Consider the following 27,734-nt stretch of genomic DNA (forward strand, 5'->3'; position numbering starts at 1 on the left):
TTGGGGTGTGTCATCTCCTGGTGTGGAGGTGTTCACTAACCTGGAAACTCCTAGAACCCTTACTATTGGGATTTTTATGGATGCCCAATCATGGAGGCATTTCTAACCCTTCTACCTTCTCATGGGAATGGAAGGGAGGCTTAAAATTGCAGGTCTGTAATCATGGATTGCTTTCTGGTGACCATTCCCCCATCCAGGAGCCAGCCAGACGCCCAGCCGTAGTTTCCTCATTAGAACAAAAGATACCTCTATCACCCAGGAAATTACAAGGGCTTCAGAAGCCAGGGGCAGAGACCAATATTTGTTTTCCATTATCTTACATATTCCAAATTCTTTAGACTAGGTCTGTACAAACACATGAAGTTTGTCGGTACAATCTAAGCAGAGTACAAAGTTGCACAGTTACCCAAATAATTAGATTCTGGGGAAGTTTTCTCAGATCATCCAAGCCAGTACTCCCCTTTTCTCATGCTCTTCCTGCCTCCCCCCACCCCCCTGCCTCCCCCCCACCCCCCCACCATTGCCGGTTTTCCCCTGGCATAGTTTCTGTGTTACCTACATACAACTACATCACCTTCCCATTTCGTTTTGACTGTCTAGACATGGGCCTTGGCACACATATTCACATAAAATACAGTGGCTGTTCCAAGGGAATTGGATAAAGTACACTGATTCAAAGTCTGTTTTCCTTTCTGCACCTCCAGTCAGAGCAAAGTAAACTGTGTATTAGTAATTGCCAAGTGGATTAACTTGGATCTACTCTTTAAATCTAAAATTTTGGACTTGCTTTCAGAGATCCAAATTATTCAGATGATTGTCTAATCCCTACCAGGCGGACATTTCCAGGCACACAGACATGTTTTCATGTATGTTTAGGTTATGTGGATGATCCAAATAATTCCAAGGTCAAATACTTCCTTTTTCACTCATGTCCATCCTTGAATTCTTGGAATACCTGCCTTTTACTTTCATTGGCTTCTGGGGTCATTTCAGTGTCTTGTGAGCAAGAGTGTCTATTCAGGACTGTTGCTGACAGTCAAAATGGAGAATCTGAGTGGGTGTTGGGGATAAATTACCAAAGAAAGGCAAGAGCTCCTGCTCTCAAGGAGCTTACATTTCATTTTATACTCAGCTGTTGCCCTGTTGCCCAACAAAAGGATGAAGAGACTATGCAAATGTTGTGATGGTGGCTGAGTCAATGGCAAACATGTAGTTGTACCAGTTAAATCTTTCAGTTTTGAAATGGTCTCCAGGTAGATATAGTCATATTGGCTAAGATTACACAAGTAAATTGATATTGGGAAAGTGAATTCATCTAAATGATACCCTCTAGAAAACTAATTCCAAGGTGTGCATGACTGTATTTAGTGATACCATAAATGAGGTGACTGTTAAATCTGAGGTAGGATAAAATATGGTTATGGGTTCTATCCTGACCACATCCTCCACTGACCTATTGCCCTCCACTTTTGGGGTTTCGGAAAGAAAGAAAGTATTGAGTGAGAAGGTTAATGGAATGGGGGGCCTTCCTTAGAGCTTTAAACCCACAGGGCTGTAGAATTAGATATGGAGTTGGAGGACTTCCCCACCCCCAGATCATTGCACTGATGGAGCTGAACAACAATGCACACATGATAAAAAGAATTTTTATTTGAACTTGAAATGCATTGTGTAATGATTTTCCTCTGCAGCAGATACATGGTTCTAATTATATTTTGTTGGGCTATTACTAAATTATCTGTATCATCTGAATCTATAGCAAGTTTCTGCATTGCATGAATTAAGAAACTGGGAAAGGATAGTTTCCCATTTAATTTTTGTGACAGACAAGTCACATGTGGATAAACAAGAGTTAATTGATTGTAATTCATAGGGAGCATCAAGTGCTGAATGTGTAGGCATTCCTCCAAAGACTATGAACATTCTAGTCCCAAACCACTGAAAACCAAGTTAAAGCAGCTTTTTTTCATACTAGCAGGTGCATTTGGCCCCAGGTACCCAGACATCAGCCTGGCCTTTCTATCTACTGTGCTTCTGCCTCAGACATTAAAATATTCTCTGGGCAGAGCCTTTTCTTCTATTGGTTTCTGTGGGCAGCCCAGGGGAGCCAGATATAAGTTTTGCTGGTGGCCTATCATTTCCATAGCACATTTTGTGAGATTGGGCATTTAGGGCTGCAGTTTCTTCAGTGACCACACATTCTTGGCCTTGGTGTTTTCTCTTGCAGTCTGGTTCTCGGGTTTGGACAAGATCAGATGGCTACTGTCTCCTGGCTTGCTGTCAGCCCGTAAGGAAGGATGCCTGCAAAATACCATAGGCACCAAATGTCCGCTGTGAGGATGAGGCTGTCTGGCAAAGGTGAATGGTGTCCAGGAGAATTGCTTAGGAGAAATGCACCAGTAGGTACTGATCAACCTTTTTGGGTGTGGTTTTCATTTCAAACTTTTATTGAAGGGACTGCTGGTTCAGAGACCTGTGTGAAGCGGAATAGCAGGTGCAAATACAATGGCTCTAGTGGTTTAGGTTCACTAACGGCTGAATGCCCACTTGGATCAATTTCCCATCCCAACTTCCCGAGAACTGAACCTATGCCTCTAGACTGTGAGCTTCACCCCCTCTCCTCCCGCCCTGCCATAGTTAGGATGGGACCAACACTGACTTGTGACCACAGCCACATCAGTAGGTGCATGGTCTAGAGCCAACAAGTCATGCTGCCTATACCATTGGCCACCACCATCATTTACGACGTGGACATGAAAACCAAACTGAGCAATCAAAATTCATCCCGGAAGTTTTCTGGGAGGTATTAGGGAAATCCTCTATCTACAGTGGCTGTTTATGTATTTATTTATTAGTACCTTTTAATTTTTTGAATTGAGGTAACATTGATTAACAACACTGTATGTGATTCACAGGTCTAGGTTCACACCTCTTCAGATGCCTGTCACCACCCCACACCCTCACCAAGGCACCCACAGTCCTCCACCCTAGTCCACTGTGACCAACCTTCTTTCGTGTTGGAGGCACTAGTCTGAATTTCGCGGGACAAAAGCCATTTCTATGATACCTCTGGTCTCATCAGGGTGGAGGGACAAGTCATTTTTTTTGTCAATGTTTTCAACACACATTCCTTGCAATGCCTTCACGTGGAATCGTTTCAAAAAAGTAACCAGTATGGTTTTCATCATCACCATGGCGATGTACTTTCCTGCACAGCCACGGGGCCCAAAACCAAATGGCTGATAATACCTGAAAGGAACCTGTGAAAATGATCAGACAGTTAGCCAAAGCAGTAAAGGCTAGAGTCATACACCTCTCTGCTGAGTTCACCCTGAAAACACTGGTCAGTCCGAACGCTCTGTTCCCGGGTCTCAGCCATACTGCCCCAGCACTGAGGTGAGTAACTGTCCCTCAGGTTAACCTTTGCTCCAGTCAGTTTGATGGACCCTTTGTGCTCCACTCCCAGACTTGGATGGTCCCCAGTTTTGCTTTTCATAAAACGCTCAAGTAGCTCTGGAGGATGGACACCACTCTGCTACTATTCTGCAGTTTCATCTAGGCAGAGCTTGTGTTTGTACGGTAGTACATAATTTGATGACAGAGGATAAATTTAGGCAAAGATGCAGATTCTTGGCCTCTTGGTGCCAAAGAACCAAAATATTCTTAGCTATGCAAAAAATTAACTGGCACCACATCTGTCTGTCTTGTCCTTTTTTTGGACTTACATAGTGCTGAGGACATAGTGATGCTTAAGTTTTTGTGGATGAATTGCTGGCATGGCAAGAGTTGCTCATATAGAAACAGAATGAATAGAGGACTGGATTAATTACGATCACGTTTCTCCACTATAGACTATACAAATGTGAAGTTAAGGGCACCGAGGAAACTATTATTTGGATAATTCAGGTTAAGAACCATCATTGCCTAAAATTTGACATAATAGGAGTAGAATCTCCAGTATATTTCAATGATAGAAAGAGTTGAAGCTCTTTAATTACTGAGCCCTGTTTAGAATGGAATGTAGTGCTCGTGGGTCATTCAGTGAAAGACAGAATGGCAGAAGACAAATCTTTTATCTCATAGGATTTCCACTTAAAGCAAAAGTGGACTTCCTTTGTGTAGATGATCCTGCAGCAAAATTTATCATTTTGATAAAATTCGTCAAAATGACAAAGCGGTAAGTTTAAATGGAAAAGAAAGGTGGTGGGTTAAACAAAATTTGTTTGTTTTAGTTAAATTGAGGGCCTGGCTGTTGCACATTTTAATCCATTGTGTGGCCACCAGAGACACTTCCCAGTGCTGGAGATCCAGCATCCTTCACTTGAGGACGAATATAGAAGTCTCATTGCAAGCTAGGCGAGGTGTGTGTGCCTGGTGTAAGGGAGCAGAAGGGAGCGAGTAAATAGAATGGGATGTGCATAGTGGAAACACAGAACCAGAATGATGTCCAACGGTTCACATTTTCAAAAGTGGCACACTCTGTTTTAAAAAAGTGTTCTTACATTCTTTTCAAAGTTTTCAAGAGTAAATTCATTGGGCCTGGGGAAAAACTCGAGTCTATGCATTCTTCCAATATTCAGGATGATGTTAGTCCCCTTTTTCACTGGGTAGCCATCGATGACATCATCTTCTAAGGCTTTGCGCATGACCACATCTACAACTGGCTGGTAGCGCATGCTCTCGTAAATGAAATTTTCCATCACTTTTAATTTTTGTATGTCATCAATCCTTATCTCTCTTTCACCTGTGAAGAAAGATAAAAAGGACAAGGAAGGTAATATTAATTTCAATGTGTGATGGGCATTACAACTGCTAGAGCTTTCACAGAACAATTTGTTTTGGTTAAAAACATTTTATATCTGTAATTCTAATATAAATCATCGACCTGAGTCAAATACATTTTGTTTGAGCCACATTGAAACCTAAATATCTTTAAACCTGAGGGATTTCATAGAAAAGCTTGGACTTCTAGAAAAATATGAAAGCTTGGTAATACTGGACCCACATCCCCACATAACAGCATGTTGAGTAGCCAGTGAGATTTTGAGGGGCATTTGCTCTGCAGTCCCTTATAGACCTACTCAACTCACTTTCAACATTTATCTCCCTGGCCTCTGAAGGGTTTGAGTTTTGTCCCTCACCCTGAATTCTATGAAAAAGTCATTCCTTTTCTAGTCAAAGTGAGAAAGGACATTTAACCAGTTTCAATGAAATTTTCTCCTCTGGTTACCTATGTAGTCATCAGCACAGAACATGTTACTGATAGTTTCTCCATCTAATTAAGAACAATCTATTGCAGTAAAATAACAAGAACCCCCTACTTTCACTACAAGAAAATGGGTGCCTCAGATCAGCCCCAGGACAGCACATCCACTGTTTCCCTGACACTAGTCAGAGATGCTCAGATTACTCCCACATTTGGCAAAGCTTCACAGCATCCTCAGTTGAACTATTTGGTGCCCAACATCCTGAGGCAACCCTTCTCTGTACAGATATGCCATCCAGGAAGAGGCTCATCTGGTCAGAAAACTCACATACTTCCCTTTATACACTCAAGGGTCTGATGAGGTGTGTTTGTCTGGGGTGAGGAGCTAGAGGGAAGATGACCAAGAAGCTAATCAAAAGCTTTCACTAGGAAGGAATTACAGTGTGTCTGTGTCACAGCTACATGTGCCAGGGGTTCTGCTGTTTTTCTACTTGGCAGAGGTCTGTTGAAGTGTCAAGCGGCCGTCTTGTGGCACAAACACTTTTCATCTTTCAAAGAAGTTGTATTAAAATTGTATTTAAAGTCTTATGATCTCAAGATAAACCACCCTCCCCAGACTCCATCTCTGTGACTCTCTTCATTCCACTGAATTTGCTTGTTGAGGCAACTCTCCCACTTGCCTCCCAGACAATTGCCCTCCATGAAATTTTCTCCAATTGTTAACTGTTTCAAGTAGCATTCAAATGATTTTAAAAAGATGGTGCCTTACCACAACCAAACTATTGTCAACCAAACACATGTCAGAAATGTGTTCCTTAAAACACTGTCCAGGTGAAAAGTACTCCAAATAAGGAATTCTGTTTTCTTGCAGAGGGCAATTCTGATTTTTTCTAAAAGTAGCATGTTTTTCTGGAAAGGTAGTAACATCAGGAGCAGCGGGCAGAATGATGCTGAAGCAAAGGTAAAGCAGGGAAGAGGTGGTGTGGCGGAGGGGAGAGCTGAGGCAGAATCTAGGGGCCCCCCTGCAAAGGAGGAGGAGAGGACAGTGGGAAGATGAATTTTGGGAGAAGGAAACTGATCACTCCCCTGCCTTTGCGCTCAGCCTCTCTTCTTCCTTTTGCAATCAAACGGAAGTTCATTCGTGGATGAACTGCTCGAGATCCAGAAACTGCTACAAATGTCAGCCATTTCCCAGTGTGGACCCACACATCTTTTGTCTGATAATGCAGACAAAACATTGTATTTGATCCCATGCTGTTGATTTATAAAATACAACCATGTGTATGTGTTTATGTGCGCACCCCTCACCCCCGCAAAAAAGAGCTTGAAGAATATACAGCAAAAACCAGTGGTTCTCCCTGGAGAATAAGAACGAGCCTACTACAGTGGAAGGGATTGGATGTCACTTTTCCACTTTGAATGTCTTTCTATTTCATTTTTTAAAATTAATATGTGCTATTTTTATAACCTAAAAAAACCCATAATTTTCTTTTCAACTGCTCTGGCATAATCAAAATGTGACAGGATATATCAAATATCATACCAAAAAAAAAAAAAGCCAACGATGTAAGAAAAAAAAAAAAGGGTGACAAAGTTATGTTCTATTGTTCTCTAATGTTTGACATTAGATGCTTAGGACATAGTTGACATTTAAAAGGAATTGCTTCATAAGACTTTTTATTTATTTAATTAAGGCTTACCAATAATAGTCCTGATTTCCTTCATCATCTCCTCTTCAACCTTAGGATGCTTTGCAATGAGAAGTAGCATGAAGAACACAGAGACAGACATGGTGTCTGGTGCTGCAATCAGGATTTCCAGTATGCACTGGTTCACATTCTCCTTTGTCAGGTCGCCACGTTTCTCAGTAATTAAAAGAGAGAAGAACCATTGGCAAAGTGAATCAAAGTTTCAAAAAGGGATGGGAGGTGACAGTCATGGATCAACAACCTCTCAACAAAAGGAAATCATAGAAATGTCAAATCTCTGTAATTGACTATGAACATTTTTCATGACCATCTGTAGCTGAAAGCAGCACAATTTAACCAATGACTGATGTATTTTATGTCTTTGGACACTGATGTTTTCAGTGTAGTGTGTAGGAAGGTTAATTTCAGTCCAAAGTACTACCAGAATGTCTACTGAGTGGGCAAAGGAGTTGTAGAAGAACTAGAGAAAATTAAAGCAGAAATAGGAAAATTTTACACACCAAACAGTCATACACATATGTGGGAATTATGGTTGGTCTGGCTCAATACCTCGGCCAAAATCAGCTCAGTGGCAAAATCTATATTGTCTTCCAGTTTGTCTGCTGTGGAAATTCTGCACCTTTTTTCTTCTATCATAACTTCCAGGACATCTTTCAAATCCTTGCTGGAAAAAAAGAAGTCAGAACATAATCTTTCTGTATTCACTTAAGCTATCTAGAACACCACCTTCATTTGCCATTTGTTTAAACAAAATGACCTGCCTAAATTGAAACCATTAGTACTCATGAGTAAGTGAATTTATATCTTATATCTTCATAAATATTCTTAAATTAAATGTACATTACATACTTCATGTTAAGGAGTCAGAGTAGGTTGAGTTTCTAGGTATTGGTAGCAAAATCAAGGATGCAACTTCTAGTTAATGTTTAAAAACTGGTACCTAAATACTAAATCCACTCATGGTTTCTGATTTTTCATTGACCAGGACAGTATTTATGTTCAAAAAGAAAAACCAGCAGAAACCTTCAGTGGGGTCATGCCATGGCCACCTCTGTTTGCCGTTGCCTTATAGCTACCCAGTTAGCTTTCATTTACCTACTCCTGAAGTCTGTGGAATTTGAGACTTCAGTTCTGGACGGCAAACTCAACCGATGGAGTATTAGTCTTCTTATTTATTTTTGTACCTTGTAGTTTCTGTCACATTGTTAAAATTAAGCAAATATTTGTTGAGTGAATAGCTGGCTGCAAAAAAATGTGCTTAGGCATTTTGACAGTATGTCTGAGGGAAGACTCTGGCTGGAGGGTCAAGTCCAGATGGTTCTCTTTCTACATAACCTACTTTAAGTCTCTAAGTCTTTATTTATTTATTTATTTATTTATTTATTTATTTATTTATTTATTTATACAAGCACTGGGGTACAATCAGAAGCGAGGGAGGTGAGAGAATTCACCAGAGCCAGAGCGGGGAACAGAACAGACATACTGATGAAATACACTGCTGAGGGGAGCAGCGGGCAGCAGGAGAGGTCTGTGCGCCCTCTCTGGCGGCCGGGGATCGAACTGGCGCTGCAGAGGATGTGGGCAGCTTCACAGCCCAGCGCTCAACCGCTGCGCCACTGGGGAGGCCCAAGTCTCTAAGTCTTATGTCTCTTTTAAAGTGAAGAGTTCAGACTAGATCAACAAAAAGGCACCTTGAGATCTAAATTCTGTTTAGGATTTAGACAATTCCTTTGTCTTTAAATATATGAGTTCATGTAGAAATGTATTGCTTCCCGATCTTTGGGAAACAGTATTCCACATTACTTTCAGTGTACAATAAATCTTTCAAATTCTTATTGATATGGGCACCTATACACTTATATAGCCTATTGATGCTGTTGACATACATAACCTCTACATTCCACAGGAACTCCAGTTCCACAGAAAAAGTAAAGGAAGAGTCTTTGCGTTTCCTCCCATTAGGGTCATACATAAATGTATACATCTAAATGTATGTGCCCTTAAAATCTGGGAAAACTGAGTTCAATGACAGTTTTCAGGTAGTAGGAATTCTCTGACTTAAAAATGTGTATTAAAAGGATGCATCTGGGGCCTCCCCTGGTGGCGCAGTGGTTGAGCGCTGGGCTGTGAAGCTGCCCGCAGCCTATGCAGCGCCGGTTTGATCCCCGGCCACCAGCGGGGTCCCATGTGGCACGTAGACCTCTCCTGCCGCCCCCACTGCTCCCCTGAGCAGTGTATTTCAGTTAGTCTGCCTGTTCTGTTCCCCGCTCTGGCTCTGGTGGATTCTCTCACCCTCCCATGACTGTACCCAGTGCTTGTATAAATAAAATAAAAAATAAAATAAAATAAAATAAAAATAAAAGGATGCATCTGTGAGTTTGTTGTTGGAACTCTGAATATATTTTACAACAGAACACTGGTGGCTAGGTTACCAGTCTAGGTCACAAACAACCACTTAAGGTATTCTGTGGCTGAAAGGCCTTAAAATTGACCCAGAAAAATGTACAAAGCAGCACCGCTATAATATTGGTAATAAAAAGGCAAAAATATGAAACCAAATAAATAGAGGTAAAGGTAGACATCCCTGAATCCATTCCATAAATGTCTTTTAAATGTGTCAATATTATTAACAGCATGGGGTGGATATTTTAACAAATTCTCTAGACCTCTACTTTTCTATAATATAGGAGATATAAACCAGTGCAGTGACCATTGGCAAATGTTATGTAGAAAGGGAATATTGCTGGATTAATTACTATAGAAACCTAAGAGAAACCGTTTTATAATCTCATGTAATAAGTTTCTATGAGTCTGTTGGCCAAGACTGAAGCTAAATTAATGACCAGGAACTATACAGGCCACCACCAGATCTGACCACAGTGAAGAGATGATTCCTTTATGCCATTGATTGAAGACACAGTAAGATCTGGTGGAAACGAAGTTAAATGTTTGAGGTGAATGTGATAACCACTATACCACAGAAATGTTCCAAAATTAAATGTTCAAAGAACCAAATCCACAAATGAAATCTATAAAGAACCAAGTATCCAAATCATTCACCTAATACTCATCAACCACTTGAGACTATATATATAAAGCAACATCAAGTTGGTTGCTTTTCTGGAAACAATATTGAATTTCAAAACCTAAAAATTGGATAGAGTTGTGTCTTCAGACAAGTTTGGGAACTTTTAAAGATGGAGAGTTAAGAATGGGGAAACGAACATATTTAGTGCCTACTATGTATCATGCTCTGTGCTAATTGCACTCTATATATAACCTCTTAAGCTTATATTCCCACTCTTGGGGGTAGGGTATATTTTACTTTAACTTCTGAAGGTGATTTAATTACTAAATGGTAGAGACAGGATACAGACCAAATCTGTCTGTCCCCTAGATTCCACTGGTGGCTAGAGGTGGCCATTTTTAGTGGTTGTAACACTCTAAAACCCACAGATCAGCCTACAGGCCATTAGATATTAGTTCAGTCTTTCAGTGGACTATTTTAAATCCATTTAATGACAGTTTTGGATTCCCCAATGACTTAAAATATGTAACTAAAAAAATACACATTGAGTTAAAATTCATTAATTTCAACATGAAAAAATTCAAACTACCATCAATTCCTACAAGTTGAATTGTGTTGAAATTCATTTAAAAGCAACACAAGCATAAAATGATTCCATGTTTCCATTTTGGAAGCAAAATGGAGAAAGAGAAATGGTAAGTTCAGAGAAATGGATGGGCTCTGAGACAACCCACTTGGCCTCTTTGCTGAGAAATAACCCCAGTCAAAGGCTTCTCTTACTCTTTGGTCTGGCCACATGTGGCCAAATTGCTGTAAGAAGTGTTTCATCAGCAACTTAATCCACTGCTCCCTCATGAGATCTGGAGAGCAGAAAACTTGCAGGGGAGACCAAAAATAACAAAGACACAAATGAAAAACAAAACCAAAAATGAACCCAGTCTCACCAACAAATTTCCCCAAGTTGTGTTACTTACACAGACTTTTCATACTTTCTGTATAGCCAGGAAACCTTAAAGAAGATGTCTGGTTTGAGAAGGAGAGCTTGCCATGCAATAAAGTAATCCTGGATTTTAACCACGATGGCCATTTCTGAAGAAATTACAAAAAAAAAAAGAGCAGTTGAGCAAAACTGTGAGCCAAAGGAGGGTATCATGATCAGAGACCATCCCCTGTATATTGTCCTACTAGACTGGTGTTCTTGGCTGGCCATGTTTCCAATTTGAGCGGGCATTTTAAGCCACATGAATGCCACTAGGCAAAACAAGCACAGTTTATTCTGCTTTGCATCTCAATCGATCGTGTTAACCAGAGATTTCTCTGTTTTTGAAAGGTCATGCAGGAGGTCGGAATGCAAAAGCCCACCAGGAAGCCCACCTAGAAAATTCAGACAATAAGCCTCTTCCTGCCCTTCAAATCTTTTCGCAATGCACCCTACAAAGTTTTTACCCCCCCACCGTCCTGCAAACCCAGTTTCCCACCTGACCTCTCCTTACCCTATAAAAACCTGCCTCCACCTGGCAATGTGCACAACTTCACTGACCCCCACCTTGGGTCAGTGAATCCCACCAGGGGTGCAATAAATTTTCCCCCACTTTGAGAAATTTAGCCTGGCTATCCTTTTCTTTACCACGCCGAATCTTTGAGTTTTTAAGTTTGTGTTTGAGACACAGCGTGGAATCTCACATGACCCTCTTTACCCGAGCCTCCACTCCTTCCTGTTTTTCTGGACGATGGGAAGTAAGAAGGGCACACGTAATTATGAATGTTCTGACCTCAGTTCTACCCCATAGAAGGGCAAAAAGCCATGCCACTCTCCAGGTAGGCAGCCAGCAGTTGCATTTTAACTTCATTTGGTGCTGGATAAGTAGAGCCAGTAAGTGGATAATCTGTTTAGGTTATATAACTAATTAATAGCTCTTGCTTGCATTCTTACATTGTAGTTCTTTATTCATATATTTTTTTTCATAGCACTTATCACATAGCTTTCACATTTGTAATTGGTCCAGAGTATGGAATTCATCGTAGTATTTTCAGTGCCTTGTCCTGAACCACAAGCATGGTCTACTCTTAGTAAATAAATGGTCTTTAATTAAAAGACTAAAATTAAATTTCATTGAATGGTCTTTAATTGCATACTAAGGGAAAGGAAATCTCTTTTTCCCTCAAATTATACAAAAGAGAAAGGAATAGATTCTTGAAACTTCTTGATAGGACTTCATTTAATCCTTACACTCTTGCAAGGGGAGTAATAGCGTTAACCATTTTGCAGATGAAGAAACCACAGTTCATAGAAATTCAGAAGCTTGCTCAACACCATATAGTCAGGGTGGTGGGCAGGCCCTGCGACAAGAGCCCTGTTTTGTTGGACCTCAGTACAATGTCCTTTCCTCTTTGTCACATTGGGTCTCTTAGGTAAATTGAGAGTTTAACAAGGACCCAATGAGGAGAAGGAAAAGAAACATAATTTTGTGTGAGCTTTCCTGTGAATCAAAGCTAGTGGAGAACCAAGGAGCAGGGACTTACAAAATTTGTCCAGTAAGCACCTAACGCGTGGCTAGGTTCCTGAGAAAGTCAACTTTAAGCAAAACTATGTTTGATGAAACTAGGTCCTCCCATTACGTTATTTCATTCAACAGGCCAGGATTTCTTTTCTCTCGTCAATGTTACAAGGAAAAAGTGCTGCATGGCATGTTATCTGAGGACCTGCCATATGGAGGTAGTCCTTGCTTTTCGTGTTATGCTGCTTTGTGTTTACGAAAGCTCTACATTGATACCTCTTTTCACCAACTGAAGGCAAGCCAAAGGGGATTTTTGCTTTTATGACAAAAGACAAGAAGCTTTCCGCATTGGCTTGGAGCAGCAGTTGGAGAGGCAGCTGCATGCTGAGTAGCAAGAGTAGTAACCCGCCAGGCTCCTTGCCTGGGGACTGCTTTCCTCAGCTGTGGGCTTGTCATATTCTTCCTGCTCTTGTTCTGTGTTAGTGTGAGTTTAGATTTTATGTTTTATTTGGTGTCATTGGGTAGGGTATTTTGGGGGCCTTGGTATACTTAAACTTTTCTCCCATATGAATGAATGAATGGTAATTGTGTTTTCGCTTAATGTCCACTATGAAGGGTTCCAGAGGGGTACTCTGCTTTCAGACAGCGGGCGAGATCGGTACCTGCCTAACCTCAGGAGAGATGTGGGTGGGCCAGGCGAGCTGGGATTGCAGTTCCTGTCTGAAGGGGGATCAGGCAAGAGAATATGACTGAAAACCCCCAGAGGACTCCCATCCAAATGGCAACCAGAGGAGTTTCCATGGCTCTTGTAAGCAGAAATGAAAGAGCAGGGGAGATGGGGCAAGGAGAGATGGAAAAGAGAACGGGAGGGTTTATCAACTCGCCCACATGTGGGAAATCAGACAGCAGGTGTTTTCGCTCCGTTGGTTTGGTCAAGAGTTACAAGACCTTGTTCTTATGCTTGTAATGTTCTTCCCTCACCCCTGTATTTGACTTGTGGCTTCACTTCACTTAGGCTTAGGTTTGGCTGTCCCCTCCACAGAGGCCTTGTCCACTGCCGGTCACCTCCCCCTTCACTGTCTATCCCCTTGCCCCGCTTTGCTTTTCCTTCAAGGCACATATTGTTACCTAATATATTACTAGATATTTTCTTGCTCTTGTTTCATTTCCCCACTAGACATAAACTCCTCAAAGCGAAGAACTTTATCTGTTATGTTCACTGCTCTGTTCCCAGAAGCAGGAACAGCACATGGCTTAACATGGACAGTCAGCAAATAGTTGCTTAATGAATGGGTGAATCAATGCACTCTGCTGTAAATCAGTTCAGAAAAAAATTGCATCAAGCTAGATGTAATGTCAGTAGCAGAAAGGAAATAATACAGAGGATTATTTTTTTTTTTGGTGGTAGTAGAATTGCATGTATGTGCTTTAATATTCATTACTGCAGTGTAGTGAGGAAAGTGGCTTTTTGAATATGAAATCTCGTTGTAAATGACAAGCCATGTGTAAAGCCACTTGGCACATAGTATCCTACACAACAACAGCAGCTCCATTATCATCATATAGAGTCACAATTTTCATGCTTAATAGTTTTGAGGAAGGGTTATGTATGTATATTTATATAAGGGAGAGAGCATGTGTTTGTGTGTAAAGCCAGATAATGTGCATGTTATACATACATACATATACATGTATACAGACATATACATCATGTCCAAAAGAATGGTTGGAAATGGTTCATACATCAGTTTGGTTGATGTTAAGACATTAATGACCAAATGAACTAATCACGTTTGTTAAATTTTGACTGTGGGTAAGACTCTTAGAACAAGAAATAGAAGATGCTCTCTTACTTTATGGAATTTATATCTTCTAAGTGAGTAAGGCAGATACCCTAGGGAAAAAAATCCTAGAACACGTAGAAATATTCAAACAAGAGCAATGTACAAAGTAACATATGATTACTTGACTCTGTTGTCCCTCTTATCCCCTTACTCAAAAAATCAGGAGAATGTCAAGTCAGGAGAATGAAAATTTTGGTACCGTCGATGGGGATCCCCAGGAAGAGCTCGTTGGAGGTGTCCAGCGTGATGCACCGCATGAATTTTATAACGTCCACGGAGCCCGTCTTGCTGGTGAACTCCTTCAGCCTGTCCAGATGAGTCACGACGGAGTCAACACAGAAGTTCACCATACGCACAAGCCCCGGGCCCGACAGAGCTGAAGAGGACACATCAGACAGTGAGCTGCCCTGCATCCATGGCACACATCAGGTGACGTAGACCTTTTGTGTTTGGAGCTACTCATTCACAATTTTCTTGTCTCTGCTTGAGTGGAAATGTCCACATTTCTCTTTATACTTTTCTGTGTTCTCCTAATTTTCTACAAGGAATGTTCTACCATTATGGTTAAGAATGAATGAAAAAATAAATATCAAACTATTCAAAATTAGGCTTTTTTCACGCTACAGTATGTCATTTAAGAGATTGCAAATGAAACATTTAGTACTTGTGGTCATAAATTGCAAATCAGTGATCTTTCATATTTATGGACGTATTTTCCTCTAAAGGTTTAAACAAGAGCAATGGATTTGCCCAGGCTGTTATTAATTTTATGTTTTAACTGGTAGCAGGATCCTGCTATATAACCAGTCAAATCTGACCTAAGATACTTCCTGTTAATTGCAGGTTATGTGTATTAAATGCTAATCTTATAATTTACCTTCTCTTTACTTTGGTTTCTCCTCAAACTACTTCCAGGTTTATTTTATTCAACCAATGTCTTAACAGCTAACCAAGGATGTTTGCTCGGCAGTATTTCCCATCGTACTGGCAATTCTTTTAAAACAGTGACAATCTCCTATTAGCATTGTCCTACCAGTCCATAATAACTAGTGGCCCTCAATACATAACTGTCGTATCAATGAATGAATGAATGAATGAATGAAATCAGATAGTGTGACCTGTCTCTTTTCTCAACCTTTGCTCCGAACCTAAGGGTCTGAGCAGCTGTGGTAGTTGGTCTATCCTGAGAGTTTAACTTTTGAAGTCCCCCCTTTCCTTTGTTCTACTTTCTTTAAGCTTTCTTTAGGACTAATCTCTCTCTTTAATGTCTTTTATTATTCAGATTTGCTGGTAAAGTCAGAGTCCCAGAAACACAATGGACAAAAACCTATACACATCATTTGTGCTGCAGAACCCCACCCTCACCCCCCAAGGCAAATTTTGCAAATAAGAGGCCTGGTGATTGACCCTAGACTCCTAAGATTTCTACTTATATATAAAAAAAGGAAGGTTGGGTTGGTACATATTTTCTGACTGTGGGAAGAACTTGGCAGATATGAAAAGGCAGGATGTCATTCCATCCTTAATTCCTTAATGAGTCAGCCCTTTGCGTGGAAAGGTTGGATTTGAATATGGCTTCGAGGCTGATGTGCAATGTATAAGAGCTTAAAGCCACATTTTAAACATATAAGCAAAATGTTACATCATTGAAAGGGCCCTGGGCCAAGGATTACGGGCAGCCTCTAGAAGCTGGAAAGGCAAGGGAACACATTCTCCCCTAGAACCTCCAGAAAGGAACACCGTCCTGACCTTGCCCCTCTTTTAGCCCACTGAGACCCACATCAAACTTTTGACCTACATAATTGAAAGGTAGCCAGTGTGTTGTTTTAAGTCACTAAGCTTGTAGAAGTGTTCGTACAGCAGCATTGGAAGCTAACACAATGGCATCTGCAATAGAGTTGTGCTGAGTTGTGGCCACAGGCAGTTCTGTAGAGGGGACCAACACTCATCTGGAAGAGGCCTTAGTTTTCTCTGTCTCAGCTGCCATACAAGAGGCATCTAGGCTCACTGGAGAGGCTGGGTGGCGGGAAGATTATCAGCGGTACATGGCCAGACCTATTATGCCCAGATTTCTTCTCTTTCTGGACTTCCCAGACCATGAATATTTCCCTGGATGCTGAATGTCAGAGACTTACCGTGTGTTTCCCCAGCAGTTCCATTTCCAGCCGGACACAGTAAAGGGGGAATCAGTAGTTAAGGAGGCTTGGGATCAGGTCTCTGCTCATCCGTTACTTGACATGTTGCCTGGGCAAAAATCACTGACTCTCTAACACTGTATTTCCTCAACTATAAAATGCAGAGGCTGCATGAGACAACATACACAATCCTTTTTAGTTCTAAAGTTCTCTAATTTTATCCACAAATTGCTTTCTGTTAAAATATCTGATATGTCAGTGATTTAGCAAACACATGGTTTGCCTACGTTTAAATCAAAGATGTGGCCGACACACTGAGTTCTTAAGTGAAAAGACCCATCTAGAGATCCCCATCACTTCTTCATGTGCTTGGAATTGCTTTGTGCATTAATAGGAAGAGCAGAATTTGTGGTGGTGAAAATGTAGACTCTGGGGTCATGACCTGTTACCATTTTCTAATGTGGGAGCTTTGGGCAAGTTACTTAATCTCTTCATGACTCATTCTTATCAGTTGTAAAGATGTAGGCGATAAGCGTATTTTCCTCATGAGGGTCTGTGGGATTAAAATACCAGGTCCTTAAAACATTACCTACTAGACAGTAAATATTATATATTTCATTAGTATTATTTCAAACCTGTGTAGTAATAGAATTATTAAATGATGTTTTTAAAAAGTTCAGACTTAAAGAAACTGAACCCTCCAACCATACTCATAGATAAAGAAGCAGAAAGTGTCTAGGCACCTGATTACCTTTCATAAAGAAAGGCCGTAAACATTTCCAGAGGTCGGGGTTGTTGTTAAATATGAGGCCGTTCTCATGCATGCCGACGCACTGCAGGCCAAGCTTGCTCCCAAACCGGGAGTTGTAGTGACTGTGCTTCATCACGTGGCACATGCTGGAGGACCTGAAGAGAAAGCAAACCTTGGTGTTAATATTTTAAGGTGTTCATTTCCAGTATTCAGATTGAGTGAGCACTTCTATTAACCTAAGAATGTCCTGCTCCATAGAAGCGATTATGCTCAGTGAAATAAATCAGAAGGAAAAAGAAAAGTATCAAATGGTTTCACTGAATAGGTGGCATATAGGGAAACTGAACAAAGGTTCAGAAAAAAGGCAAACTTGTAGGCAAGCCATAGACCTGAGGCATCCATCAGGGAACGAGGAGGGAGGGGCGGAGTCAAGTAGGAGAGGGAAGAGCACAAGGGACTACAGTGATGGTTACAGGTGATGTGGTGGTGGGAGAATTTTGGAGACAACACCTGAGGGGAGAAATCAAATATTGTACAAAAAGGACCAATGATGTAAAAAAGTAATTAAAAAAAAAGAATATCCTGCTCCAGTTGAACCACTTCTACCTACTAATTTCTTGTTTGACCACCACCAAAGATAGAGCGTGTGCGCACACACACACGCGTGCGCACACACGTGCACACACACACCATTCCTTATTTCCCTTTCTTCTCTAATTCCAAATTGCCTAAATACTACCTACTCCTGGGATTAGAGCTGTAGGACTTTAAGAAACTAACCCTCCAATCACACTGCAGATAGTGCCACCCCAGCAGGAGTGAGCTTCCCAATTGGGAATGGCTGGAATTGCTGGTCTCACGTCTTTAGTTTGCACCAGCAATTATACCTAGTATCACTCATCCCCAGAGTGTCCAACCAGACCCCCCAGTGGGTATCATTCTCTTCTTGAAGGACATCTTCTGAGCACTTCCTCTGGCCTTGGGCTTGACTGGCTGGGCTGCACCCAGGCCATCTCTGTGGTGGTGACAGAACTATCTTGGGGCTCTGCATTCCATCATGGTGCCTCCAGCTCTCCAGGGATAGAGTTCTCTCAGGATTTTGTAAATGAGACTTCAGTTATCCCTTGACCTGGCCAGCCTGGAACTTTGCTAATAATTCAGACTTTCTTGAAATTCCGGGCTCCTCCTCCACTGTTCTGCTTCTATCCCCACCACCACGCCCAGCTTTGAAAGTCTTAGAACCTTCAGAAAAACTTTGAAGGAGGAGGCAGCTCCTCTGTCTCTCCTGTCCCAGCTCATTTTTTCCTCTAGGAGCTGCTTCCTGCCCCCACATCTCTTCAGTTTGGGCCTGATGAGGTACTGAGAGTTATAAAATGCTGTAAAATTCTAGCTGAAGAAATTATAGGGGGCCTGCACATGTAGGGGAATGGTGTCTTGTTAGGATAGCAAGTACAGAATTCTGTAGAGACAGACTCATTTTGTTGAGAAGATGTGTAGTGAGGCTGCTTATAAGTCAGCCCATGGCTTTGGAAGGATCAATGGATAATTTAAATAATTTAAACATTGAAAGGATAATGGATAAGAGAATATTAGTCTCTTCAGGATAAAGGGCGGAAGTAGGTTTATTGGACAGTGAACGCAGGCACAGGGGAGAGAAGAGGAAAAAGAATTGGGGTGAGTATTTTGTGTGTTAAGGATTTGGGGAGGAGAGGACTCCTGGTTCATTGCTCAGCAAAAGTAGGATTTGGGGAGGAAAGAAATCTTTTAGGAATTTATGAAGTTGAGAATTGTGGGATGGATGGAATACGTTCTTTTTCACCTACTAGAGAAAAATTAAGAAATGCTGTAAGTGACTGCATTTCCTCTGGAAAGGGGCCAAGTTTGGGAAGTAGGTTATCACAGGGCTGGGAGGGAAGCAGGCTGCCTGGCAAAGGGCTAAGTGATGACTGTGGCCAGAAAGAACGTGGGAGGGGAAACCAGAAGACTAAGATGTCATGAGTTAATAAGTTGTGTGGCTAACCCTGCATATGGTGAGCAAGGTGATAGGTGCAGGAAGACAAATGGGATATTGTTTTTCAGAAGATAGAGAATACTAAACAGCACTGTGATATTTCATGGAACAGGACAGGGAGTTACAGGCATTCAGACCCCAAAATCCTCTCCCACAGAGCTGCACAGTTATGGTTCAGTGAAGAAACAAAGGTCACACCTCAACCACCTGCCTCCATAAAAGTGGATCCTGTCCACTGGGCCAGGGGTCCTCTGCTTCTTGTGCTGCTGAGTAGACAACAGGACCACAGGGGAACACAGAGTCTGTGCCAGACACAACCAAGGTCTCCAGGGTCTCGCTGGTAACCTGTGTCTCCTGCTAACAAGTATTTTACCCAGACTCCCCTGCAGGGCATGACCACAGCCTGTTCACATTAAAGGTCTGTGTCATAGCATTTCTATGTGGACAACAGGACCAAATGTAATTTCACCTTAGTAAAATGTAAGCATTGGCAGATTACTGCTCTCAGCATATTTTCCTGCAACTTCAAAAAATCCCCATCTGAGTATATTCAAATTTTCTTAGAGATAATGAGAAAAAAAGGAGAAAGGTTTGGAAATTAAAAAGAGGGGCAGAGTGGTTAGTAGAGGTTTTCTCTAGCACCTCTATAGCTGAGGCAGGGTAACTGCCATTGGCCTGTATTTGGGCTATTTCAACAGGGCAGGGGCCAGGCCACGTATAAAAGTCACCCACCATCTGTTTCCAGTGGGATCTTCCATAGGCAGCCCTAGAGTGACGTAAGCCTTGTCCTTGAGGCTAGAGGGCTAAGCTGCTTAGATCTGCTAGGGAAGTTGAACTAGAGTCCCTACCCACGAGCTTTTTCCAACCAAGGATTAGAAATCATCTGTCTCCAGTACCAGGGTGGAGTTCAGAGCAAGCCATGATAAAATTAGAAAGGGGATAAGCATTTGAGCAGAGGACTAGAAAGAAAGCTTGTGTACCTTATTGCAGAAAAGCAAAATATATTTAAAATATCTCTTTGCTACTGCACAGGAGGGAAAACTTGAGCATCTTCTGGTGTGCGGGAGATAAATGATGGGGAACAGTTGCAAGCTGTACCTTTAAGGTGTGAAATATCACTGATGTGATCTTTATTTTAGATGGATTTTTGGGGGGATAAACTTAGTTTTTATATAAATTTTCAAGTCTTCACTACAACTTCAGTTGTACAACTTCACTACAACTTCCCACTTCACTGAAATTTTGTTCCTCTACGGTAAATTCTCCAACTATAGGGTTTTCTGAACACATAACCCTCAAAGACATGGAGTGGCTACCATATGCAACTGGTTCTTACACTGGGCTGGAGTGGAATCTTATCACTTGCTCCTCCCTCTCAAAGTTGACATTTGGCTCCTGAAAGTATGACTTTGCCTTAATGAGCTTGTTCAGTTAATGTCAGTGAAAACATTCCTGTAGAAGACACTGAACTGAGAGAACTTTGCTCTGGCTGACTAGACGAGACTGCAGGCCAACTTTTAACCAAACCCTTACATTTCTGATGGATTTCATAGTTCATTAAAAAAAAGTCCCTGAGATAATGGTAGTGTCAAGAAATGAAAACAGAATTATTATAGGAATAAATTATGTATTGACATTTATATTGGGAAAAAATCTTTTCAAAACCAAACTTTCAAGTCAAATATTCTCTTAATTTGATTCCATGTAATAGTTATCAAATGATAACAAGTGTTGGGCAAGTTTTCCTCTTCCTAGCAACAAAAACAAAAACAGCAATCCAGTTGCTTCTATTTGTACCCAGGGAATTTAATTTGGCTGACAAAAACTAAAATGTTACTCGATAAAGCGAAGTCATGCTACAAAAAAATCTAAAATTATTGCTAACAGATTTGAGAACTCTAACTTTTCTTTCCTTCTGCTATCTCATTATATATTTAAAGCAGGAAGCTAGTAATTTGTATACTCTTTCTTCACAAACTAATATCTAGAAATATTGAGTACTTAGAGGACAAACATTACACTTTTTCTGCTCTGACCACTAGGCTTCTGTCTCCTGCTTTATCCACCTTGCCCTGTCCATTTATTTTGAGGAATTACAAATCACTCTTTAAAAAAGAACAGGAAACTCCAAGCTTAAAAACAAACCTAATTAAAATTTAGTCAATAAAAGGCTAACTTTAAAAATCAAAGTTTTAGGTAGGGGGCGCCAACATCTCAGCTATTTCGAGTCAGGCTCAAATTGCCAAAGCACGAAGTCAGCAAGACAGAGGCGGTCCAGCAAGCAAAGTATGACTGGGTGTGGACTAGCAATTTTTAAAAAAGCTATTTTTCCAAAGCAGGCTGGCTTGCTTTACCCTGAGTGAAGCAGGAGAGTGGAGACCTCACACCTGGTGCCTGGACCATCTCTGACACTAGTTGAGGGAGGTGTTAGATTGACAGTTTGGCAGAGTAAGGATCTCTCACCACTGAGTGGGGACCAAGTGATTCCCCCCAGCTCAGAAGCAACATGGATAGTGTAAGTTGTCTGCTCGCTGGGGTCATCTGCTCTTTAAATATGACTGAAGTCTAACAACTTCTCTAAAGAAGGCAAACCTATTTTCCATACAAAATAAAAAGTAGCCAGTTTTGAGTTGAGAGGACTCACACAGGTATGATCATGCTCAGGAGTGATGAGCACTAAAATATGCAGGAGGCGATTAATAGAATAATTGGTACCAAACGTTTAAAAGCATCTGCCCTGTGTGTAAACTTGTGCTGTGCCTCAGACTTCCGTTCCATCCTTCCGAGTGCCTTTTCACTGTCCTCTCCCCACCGTTGTCTTCTCTTACCCAGCTCAAATCCTAAGGTCACTGTAAGAGAAAAATGAGAGCTGACCGTGACTAAACAAATGCTCAGAATCACTAACACTGGTGGCAGGACTGTCTTTCCTTGTCGCCTGATGTGATGTGATGTGAGAGGTCTAGTGCTACCCAGGAAGTGTTATTACAGAAGTGTTTAACCAGAGTACAGTTGACTCTTCAGACCCCATTTCCAGGTTATAAGAAATACAGGGACTAGAGGAGATTCTCTCTTAATGAAACATATGTTCAATGGCACCGTAATGAGAGAAAATCAGAATGCGGGACATCCTCTAAGACCAGGTCTCTTTAGGTCATTGTCATGAAGGACAAAGTAGGAGGGATGCTCTTTCAACCTGCCTGAGGATCTGAACATTTTTCGGTAGAAACCTGGAAAAAACATTGTATTGTCAGTCATTAAAATCACTCCTTTTGATGTATCCTCAACTCCCTTGACCCACTCTTTACTTTGTCCCAGTTACTGGGTGAAACCACAGTCCTGGCCAGATCCAACTCTTAGCTTACTCTCTGCTTGTCCCTGGCAACCTGAATGGAATTGGGGGGAAACTCATGTGCTCATGGCCGTTTATTGTGCACAAGTATGTGAACAAGTGGGTGTGTACACACACACATGCACACATTGACAGGTCTGTTAGGTTCACCTGGGCCCTTAGAGCAGCTAGCCGTGCCACTACATTTTCCTAGTCCATTCCCTCCGTCACTCTGCCGGGTGACTATTCTATCCTGCCTTCTGTGTCCTGATGTGTTCCCCTGCTCCCTTCTCGGTTTCACTTAAAGATGGTATTTCCTGCTTTACTGAGGTAATTGAAACAACTAGAAAGAGAATCCCAGAAAACGCTAACCACCAGGACCTGGAGCCCTATATCCACTCTTTCCTCCTGTTGCTGTGGAGGAACTTCCATGTCCCTGTTCAAGGCCACTGACACTTTTCTCCCGGACCCCTTCACATTACCCGGCATGCGGCTTTGTTCTCCTCCACCCCAAATTTTCCTCTATAGTTGATCATTCATTCCCTTACAACACATATGCTGTAATTTCTCCTATCTTAAAAAATAAAACTCATTGATCTGGTTCTGTTCTGCTTCTCTGCCTCTTCCATGGCAAACTACCTGGAAGAGTTGTCTACACCTGCTGCCTCCATTTGTTCTTCCTCAGTCTCTACTCCAGTCAGACTTTTGCCCCCGCTACACCTTTGACACTGCTCTTACCGGGGTTACCCCTGACCTCCCTTTAGCTAAATGCAACACTCAATTCTCTGTCCATTCACACTGCAGAATCTGGCATGGTTGACAGCTCCATTCTCCTTCTGTGCATGTGTCACTTGGTTTTCAGTTTACCTTGTTCTGCTGGCTTTCCCTTCTCTGCCTGGCTGTCATTCTCAGTCTCCTTTATTAGTTTCTGACTGCAGGGGAGGGGCTGAGACAGACTTTTCTCCTTGGCAGCTGTCTACTAGTCAAAATAACTGAATGGAACCCTGGTTTCTCCCCTACCCACACTTGCTCCACGCATGCCAGTTAGACAATGACCACATTCTCCCAAGTGTTCAAGGCAAAAAAATGGCATGATCCTCAGTGACTCTCACTGACCTACGTGACTCTCCTTGCCAACATCCAGTCTGTTGGCATCAATGGCTTTGTCTTCCAAATACGCTCAGAATGTCACTTCATATTATCACTTCTACTGCTCTCACCCGCCTGGCCACCATCATATCTCATTCAGCTGCTCTTGCTGCACTCATCCCTTGTTGGAAATGACCCTGCTGAGATGCAAATAAGTCAGATTTGTCACTCTCCTGTCCAGGCTCCTCAATAGCTTCTCAGCTCGTGTGGTTGGTAAAAGCCAACGTTGTTAAAATGGCCTGCAAGGCCCAACATGATTGGGCATCCTAGTGTCCTCTCTAAAGTCAGCTCCTCTGGTTTTGCTCTTACTACACCAATGTCCTTCTTGTGACTTTGCACTTGCTGTCCTCTGTTGGGGATGCTTTTCCTTTAGATTTCTCATGACTCACCTCTTCACTGTCTTAGGTCTTTATTCAAATGCTGTCTTTTCAACGAGGCCTGCCTGGACCACTATTTACAGTCACACCATCCCTGCAACTGTCCCTCCTCATCCCCTTTCTCTGCTTTAACTCCCTTTATAGCTACATCTGCCTGATCAGAGTGTGAGCCATCGTCCTGGTGCGCCTGAACTGTCCCAGCTAGCACTGAACACCCACATCCTGGGAAACTCTGTCATCCAGGCAAACTGACCAGACCACTGGTCATCTGACTGATAGACTACACATCTTACTTGTTTATTGTTGGTATATTAAAAATATATTTCTCCATGAGAGCAAGGATTTGGTGCTGATTTGGTGACAAGACCTGGTTGTGTATAGTAACTTGGCAGCCAAACCCCCTCCATTTTGAGACAGAAGCTCCCCTGGACCAAAAATTAGGATTAAGAATTAAATTCTGTCCCCACCCTGTGTTCTCTCCTCCCCATAAGCGCTCCCCCCCCCCACCACCCTTGTGATTTTAACCTTTAACTCAAATCTAGTGTCTTTCTTGCCAGTTAAGTTCCAGGGAACTTGAAAATTTAATTGTTACATCTCTATGGTGCCTCTTTGAGGTTGACAGTACCATCAAAAGCAAACACCTGCTGATTGCTACAGGCTGACAGCCCCAAAGAAACTCCCAGCCAAATGCCGGGACTCATGATTCTCCTGGGACCTAGAAATGGGAAACCCCCCACTCCCTTAGCCTCCTTTATTCCCTCACTTTCCTCCCCGCTTGTATAATCACAGCACTCCCACCATTCGGGCAGCCAGTTTATAGATTGTCAACCCCGCTGGCTCCCTCGCGGCCACCTGGAATAAAACTCCTTTGGTAGCTGACCTTCTTGTCACAAGACCTTTATGGGAGGTGAGCAAAAGACCTGGTTGGTTGCTTACAGTTACAGCTCCGTTTATCAACTGAATTCAGAATGTAATAAGGGACCTCCCTCATGGCGCAGGGGTTAAAGTCTCAGCTCTATCAAGCTATCACAAGCCACTGCAGCATGAGTTTCATCCCCTGCCAGGGAACTAACCCACCCACACAGCACAGCAGACCTCTTCTGTTTTGCCCGCTGCTCCCCTCAGCAGTGTATTTCAGTCGATCCTCCTGTTCTGCTCCCCACTCTGTCTCTGGTGAATCCTCTCACCCTCTCCCCCACCCCACCCCCCGCCACATGCCTCGCGCCTACACCCCAGTTCTTGTATGCATAAATAAATAAAAATAAATCTTAAAAAAATAGCGAAAATGTAGTAAGTAGAATTTATAGGTGTTGACAGGCAGATTCAAGTCAATAGTACCTTACCACAGTAAGTATAAGCTAGTTCAGTCTTTCTAACCCCCTTCTAAGCCTTTTCCTTCATCCCTGAAAGCCCCTCAAGCACCATGGAACCCCAGGTTCTCAGCCTTGTCCTATCTGCTGCTCAAGGAGCTACGCTTGGTAACCCCTATGTGGAGACACTCTTGTGGTTCAGAGCTTGGCTTCCTGAGTGGCAAGCAAAAGACCCTGTTTGGTCACTTACAAGTTTTCAATATTTAATGAAGAGCCAATGACTATGATGTGTTAGGACCATATAGTAAATAATAAATATATGCTGAAAGAATATATGAATGAATCTCTTGTGAATTTACACATAATAAAAAGAACTGTACAAATATGACCCTCATTAGCATGCTAATTTCTAATTCCTATTTATGGGTACTATCCATAATCTTTTTTTTTTAAAGATTTTTATTTATTTTATTTATTTTGCATAGAACTGAGGTGCAGGCCAGAAGTGTGAAGATTCACCAGAGACAGAGTGGGGAGCAGAACAGGCAGATTGACTGAAGTACACTGCTGAGGGGAGCAGCAGGCGAGACAGGAGAGGTCTGCTGTGCCATGTGGGTAGCTCCCTGGCTGGGGATCGAACTCAGGCTGCTGTGGTGGGACGTCATGGTAAGTAGCACTGAGATTTAACCCCTAGGCCACCAGGGGCCCCATATTCTTATTTTAAATTTCATATTTGTGACAAAAATGCATGTATACCCATAGTGTTATATACACCATCTGTAGCCCCTGCTTAGTTCAGCATGTCCTGCCCAGGAAGCTATACATGCTTCATCACAGACAACCAGACAGACCTTCCCCGAAGGCCTAGCTGGTTTAGGCCTCAGCCCTACGTGGCACGTAGGCCTCCTTTCCTCCCCTTCAAGTTCTGCAGCCCCCACCACTTCAGGAATCAGCGAGTTGGAAAAGTTGGGCTATAATCTCTACACAGCTGTGATGACTACAGATCTCAAAATTTCAAAAGAAAAAAAAAATCTGGTAAATAATTCAAATAAGAAATAAAAAGCTTTCTGAGGTCCAGTGGGGTCTTTTCAAGAGGAACGGGCAGTTCTGGAAGGCACCTGAAGAGCAGACAAGGGAAGGAAATGGGGACAAACATGTCCTATTCCCAGGGAGCTCAGCCCTTAACAACAAAATTGAGTGGCTGGGAGGCAATTAAAGAGAACACAAAGACTCCAACTGGAGAAAGCCTGTGAGGCCAGGACAAGAAAACAACCTGCGGAGCTGGGGGGAGGGACAGCTGTCTCTTAAGTCCATGTCTTCTGGGTGAATCAGCGCCTGATCTGGCCCGGGTGGCTCAATTCACTCTCCCAATTAAGCGCAGAGGCCAGCAGCCACTGCTCACTGTCATGAGGACCCTGAAGTAGGCTTTAAGCTCCCAGAGACTCTGTCTGGTGATCTAAGTGTCTCATATCTCCGGGCAGTTTCAGGTTTGGGCCTCTTTTACATGCTCCAGAGACAGAGTGGGGAACAGAACAGGCAGATTGACTGAAATACACTGCTGAGGGGAGCAGCAGCGGGCAAGACAGGAGAGGTCTGTCTCGCCATGTGGGATGCTCCCTAGCCGGCTGGGGATTGAACTCGTGCTGCAGAGGCTGCGGACAGCTTCATAGTGAGGTGCTTAACCCCTTGTGCCACCAGGGAGGCCCCAGACTTGCTTGTTTAGTAGGCCAGGGTAAGACTCAAGGGTATGGTTTTAACCAGTTCCCAGGTACGCTGATGCTGCTGGCCAGGGGACCAAATTTTGAGGACCACTGCACTAGAGTGGTTTTAGGACAAACTTAGTGAAATGACATTTCCCCCAGGAGCTACTTATGCTTAGTTGTATAAACATGGCATGCCCTAACTATTCCTAACTACTCTGACAGGTGCTACAACACCACACTGGATGAAACAGTAAAAAGCCCAGTCAGAAATTAAGGTACTAGATTGGTCCAAAATAACATTATAGGATAGTTTAAAATATTTAGAAAGATAATACATTTTTCTACTCCACTCTCTTCTTCTAGATGTTTAGTTCAAAGAACTGGACCCTGAGGATACATAGGATTTCATGAAATGGTATGTATAATCTTGGCTTAAAAAAAAATCAGTGTAATTTCCATTAATGCTTCACTAACTTCTGGACAATAGTCTGTGTATCTGAATGAAAAATTCTAATCAGTAAACACTTTGATCAGTCCATGTAGGTGAAACCCTGTTGGGGATTATGAATATTAAAACTCATTAGTGACATAGTACTGGCAGATAGCTTTGCTAAAAATCTAGTAAAGATAGCTGGAAGTCTAGTATAGATAGGCTGCTTTTGAAATTCTCAACTTTTTATGATCA

General features: G+C 42.2%; 1 protein-coding gene and 1 long non-coding RNA gene across 5 annotated transcripts in view; one reads left to right on the top strand and one right to left on the bottom strand.

The window, feature by feature from the left end:
- Positions 1-528: 528 nt before the first annotated feature.
- The window catches only part of LOC119238620 (aromatase), a 33,531-nt gene continuing 6,325 nt past the window's right edge, over positions 529-27,734 (bottom strand). The window contains exons 1-9 of one of the 3 annotated variants that reach the window (XM_054701473.1): positions 18,059-18,320; positions 17,172-17,326; positions 14,485-14,661; positions 10,918-11,032; positions 7,465-7,579; positions 6,907-7,069; positions 4,503-4,744; positions 3,007-3,260; positions 529-2,473 (exon numbers count right to left, since the gene is read on the bottom strand). In XM_054701473.1, coding sequence (XP_054557448.1) covers positions 3,027-3,260; positions 4,503-4,744; positions 6,907-7,069; positions 7,465-7,579; positions 10,918-11,032; positions 14,485-14,661; positions 17,172-17,326; positions 18,059-18,222 — 1,365 coding nt within the window. In that variant the 5' untranslated portion in view covers positions 18,223-18,320 and the 3' untranslated portion in view covers positions 529-2,473; positions 3,007-3,026. Of the gene's footprint in view, positions 2,474-3,006; positions 3,261-4,502; positions 4,745-6,906; positions 7,070-7,464; positions 7,580-10,917; positions 11,033-14,484; positions 14,662-17,171; positions 17,327-18,058; positions 18,321-27,734 lie in introns of those variants that run through there. The other 2 variants (XM_037502476.2, XM_037502477.2) reach the window with 2 other exon arrangements.
- LOC129146884 (uncharacterized) lies at positions 14,459-27,458 on the top strand. Of its 2 annotated transcripts, none has more exons than XR_008554229.1 (3): positions 14,459-14,714; positions 25,832-26,012; positions 27,413-27,458. It is a non-coding gene; the product is annotated as an uncharacterized LOC129146884 (long non-coding RNA). The 2 variants fall into 2 exon arrangements; XR_008554228.1 differs by lacking the exon at positions 14,459-14,714 and adding an exon at positions 18,500-18,527.

The sequence above is a fragment of the Talpa occidentalis genome, unplaced genomic scaffold (genome assembly GCF_014898055.3).
Source record: "Talpa occidentalis isolate TD23 unplaced genomic scaffold, MPIMG_talOcc4v2.1 talOcc4.11, whole genome shotgun sequence".
Classification (NCBI taxonomy): Eukaryota; Metazoa; Chordata; class Mammalia; order Eulipotyphla; family Talpidae; genus Talpa; species Talpa occidentalis.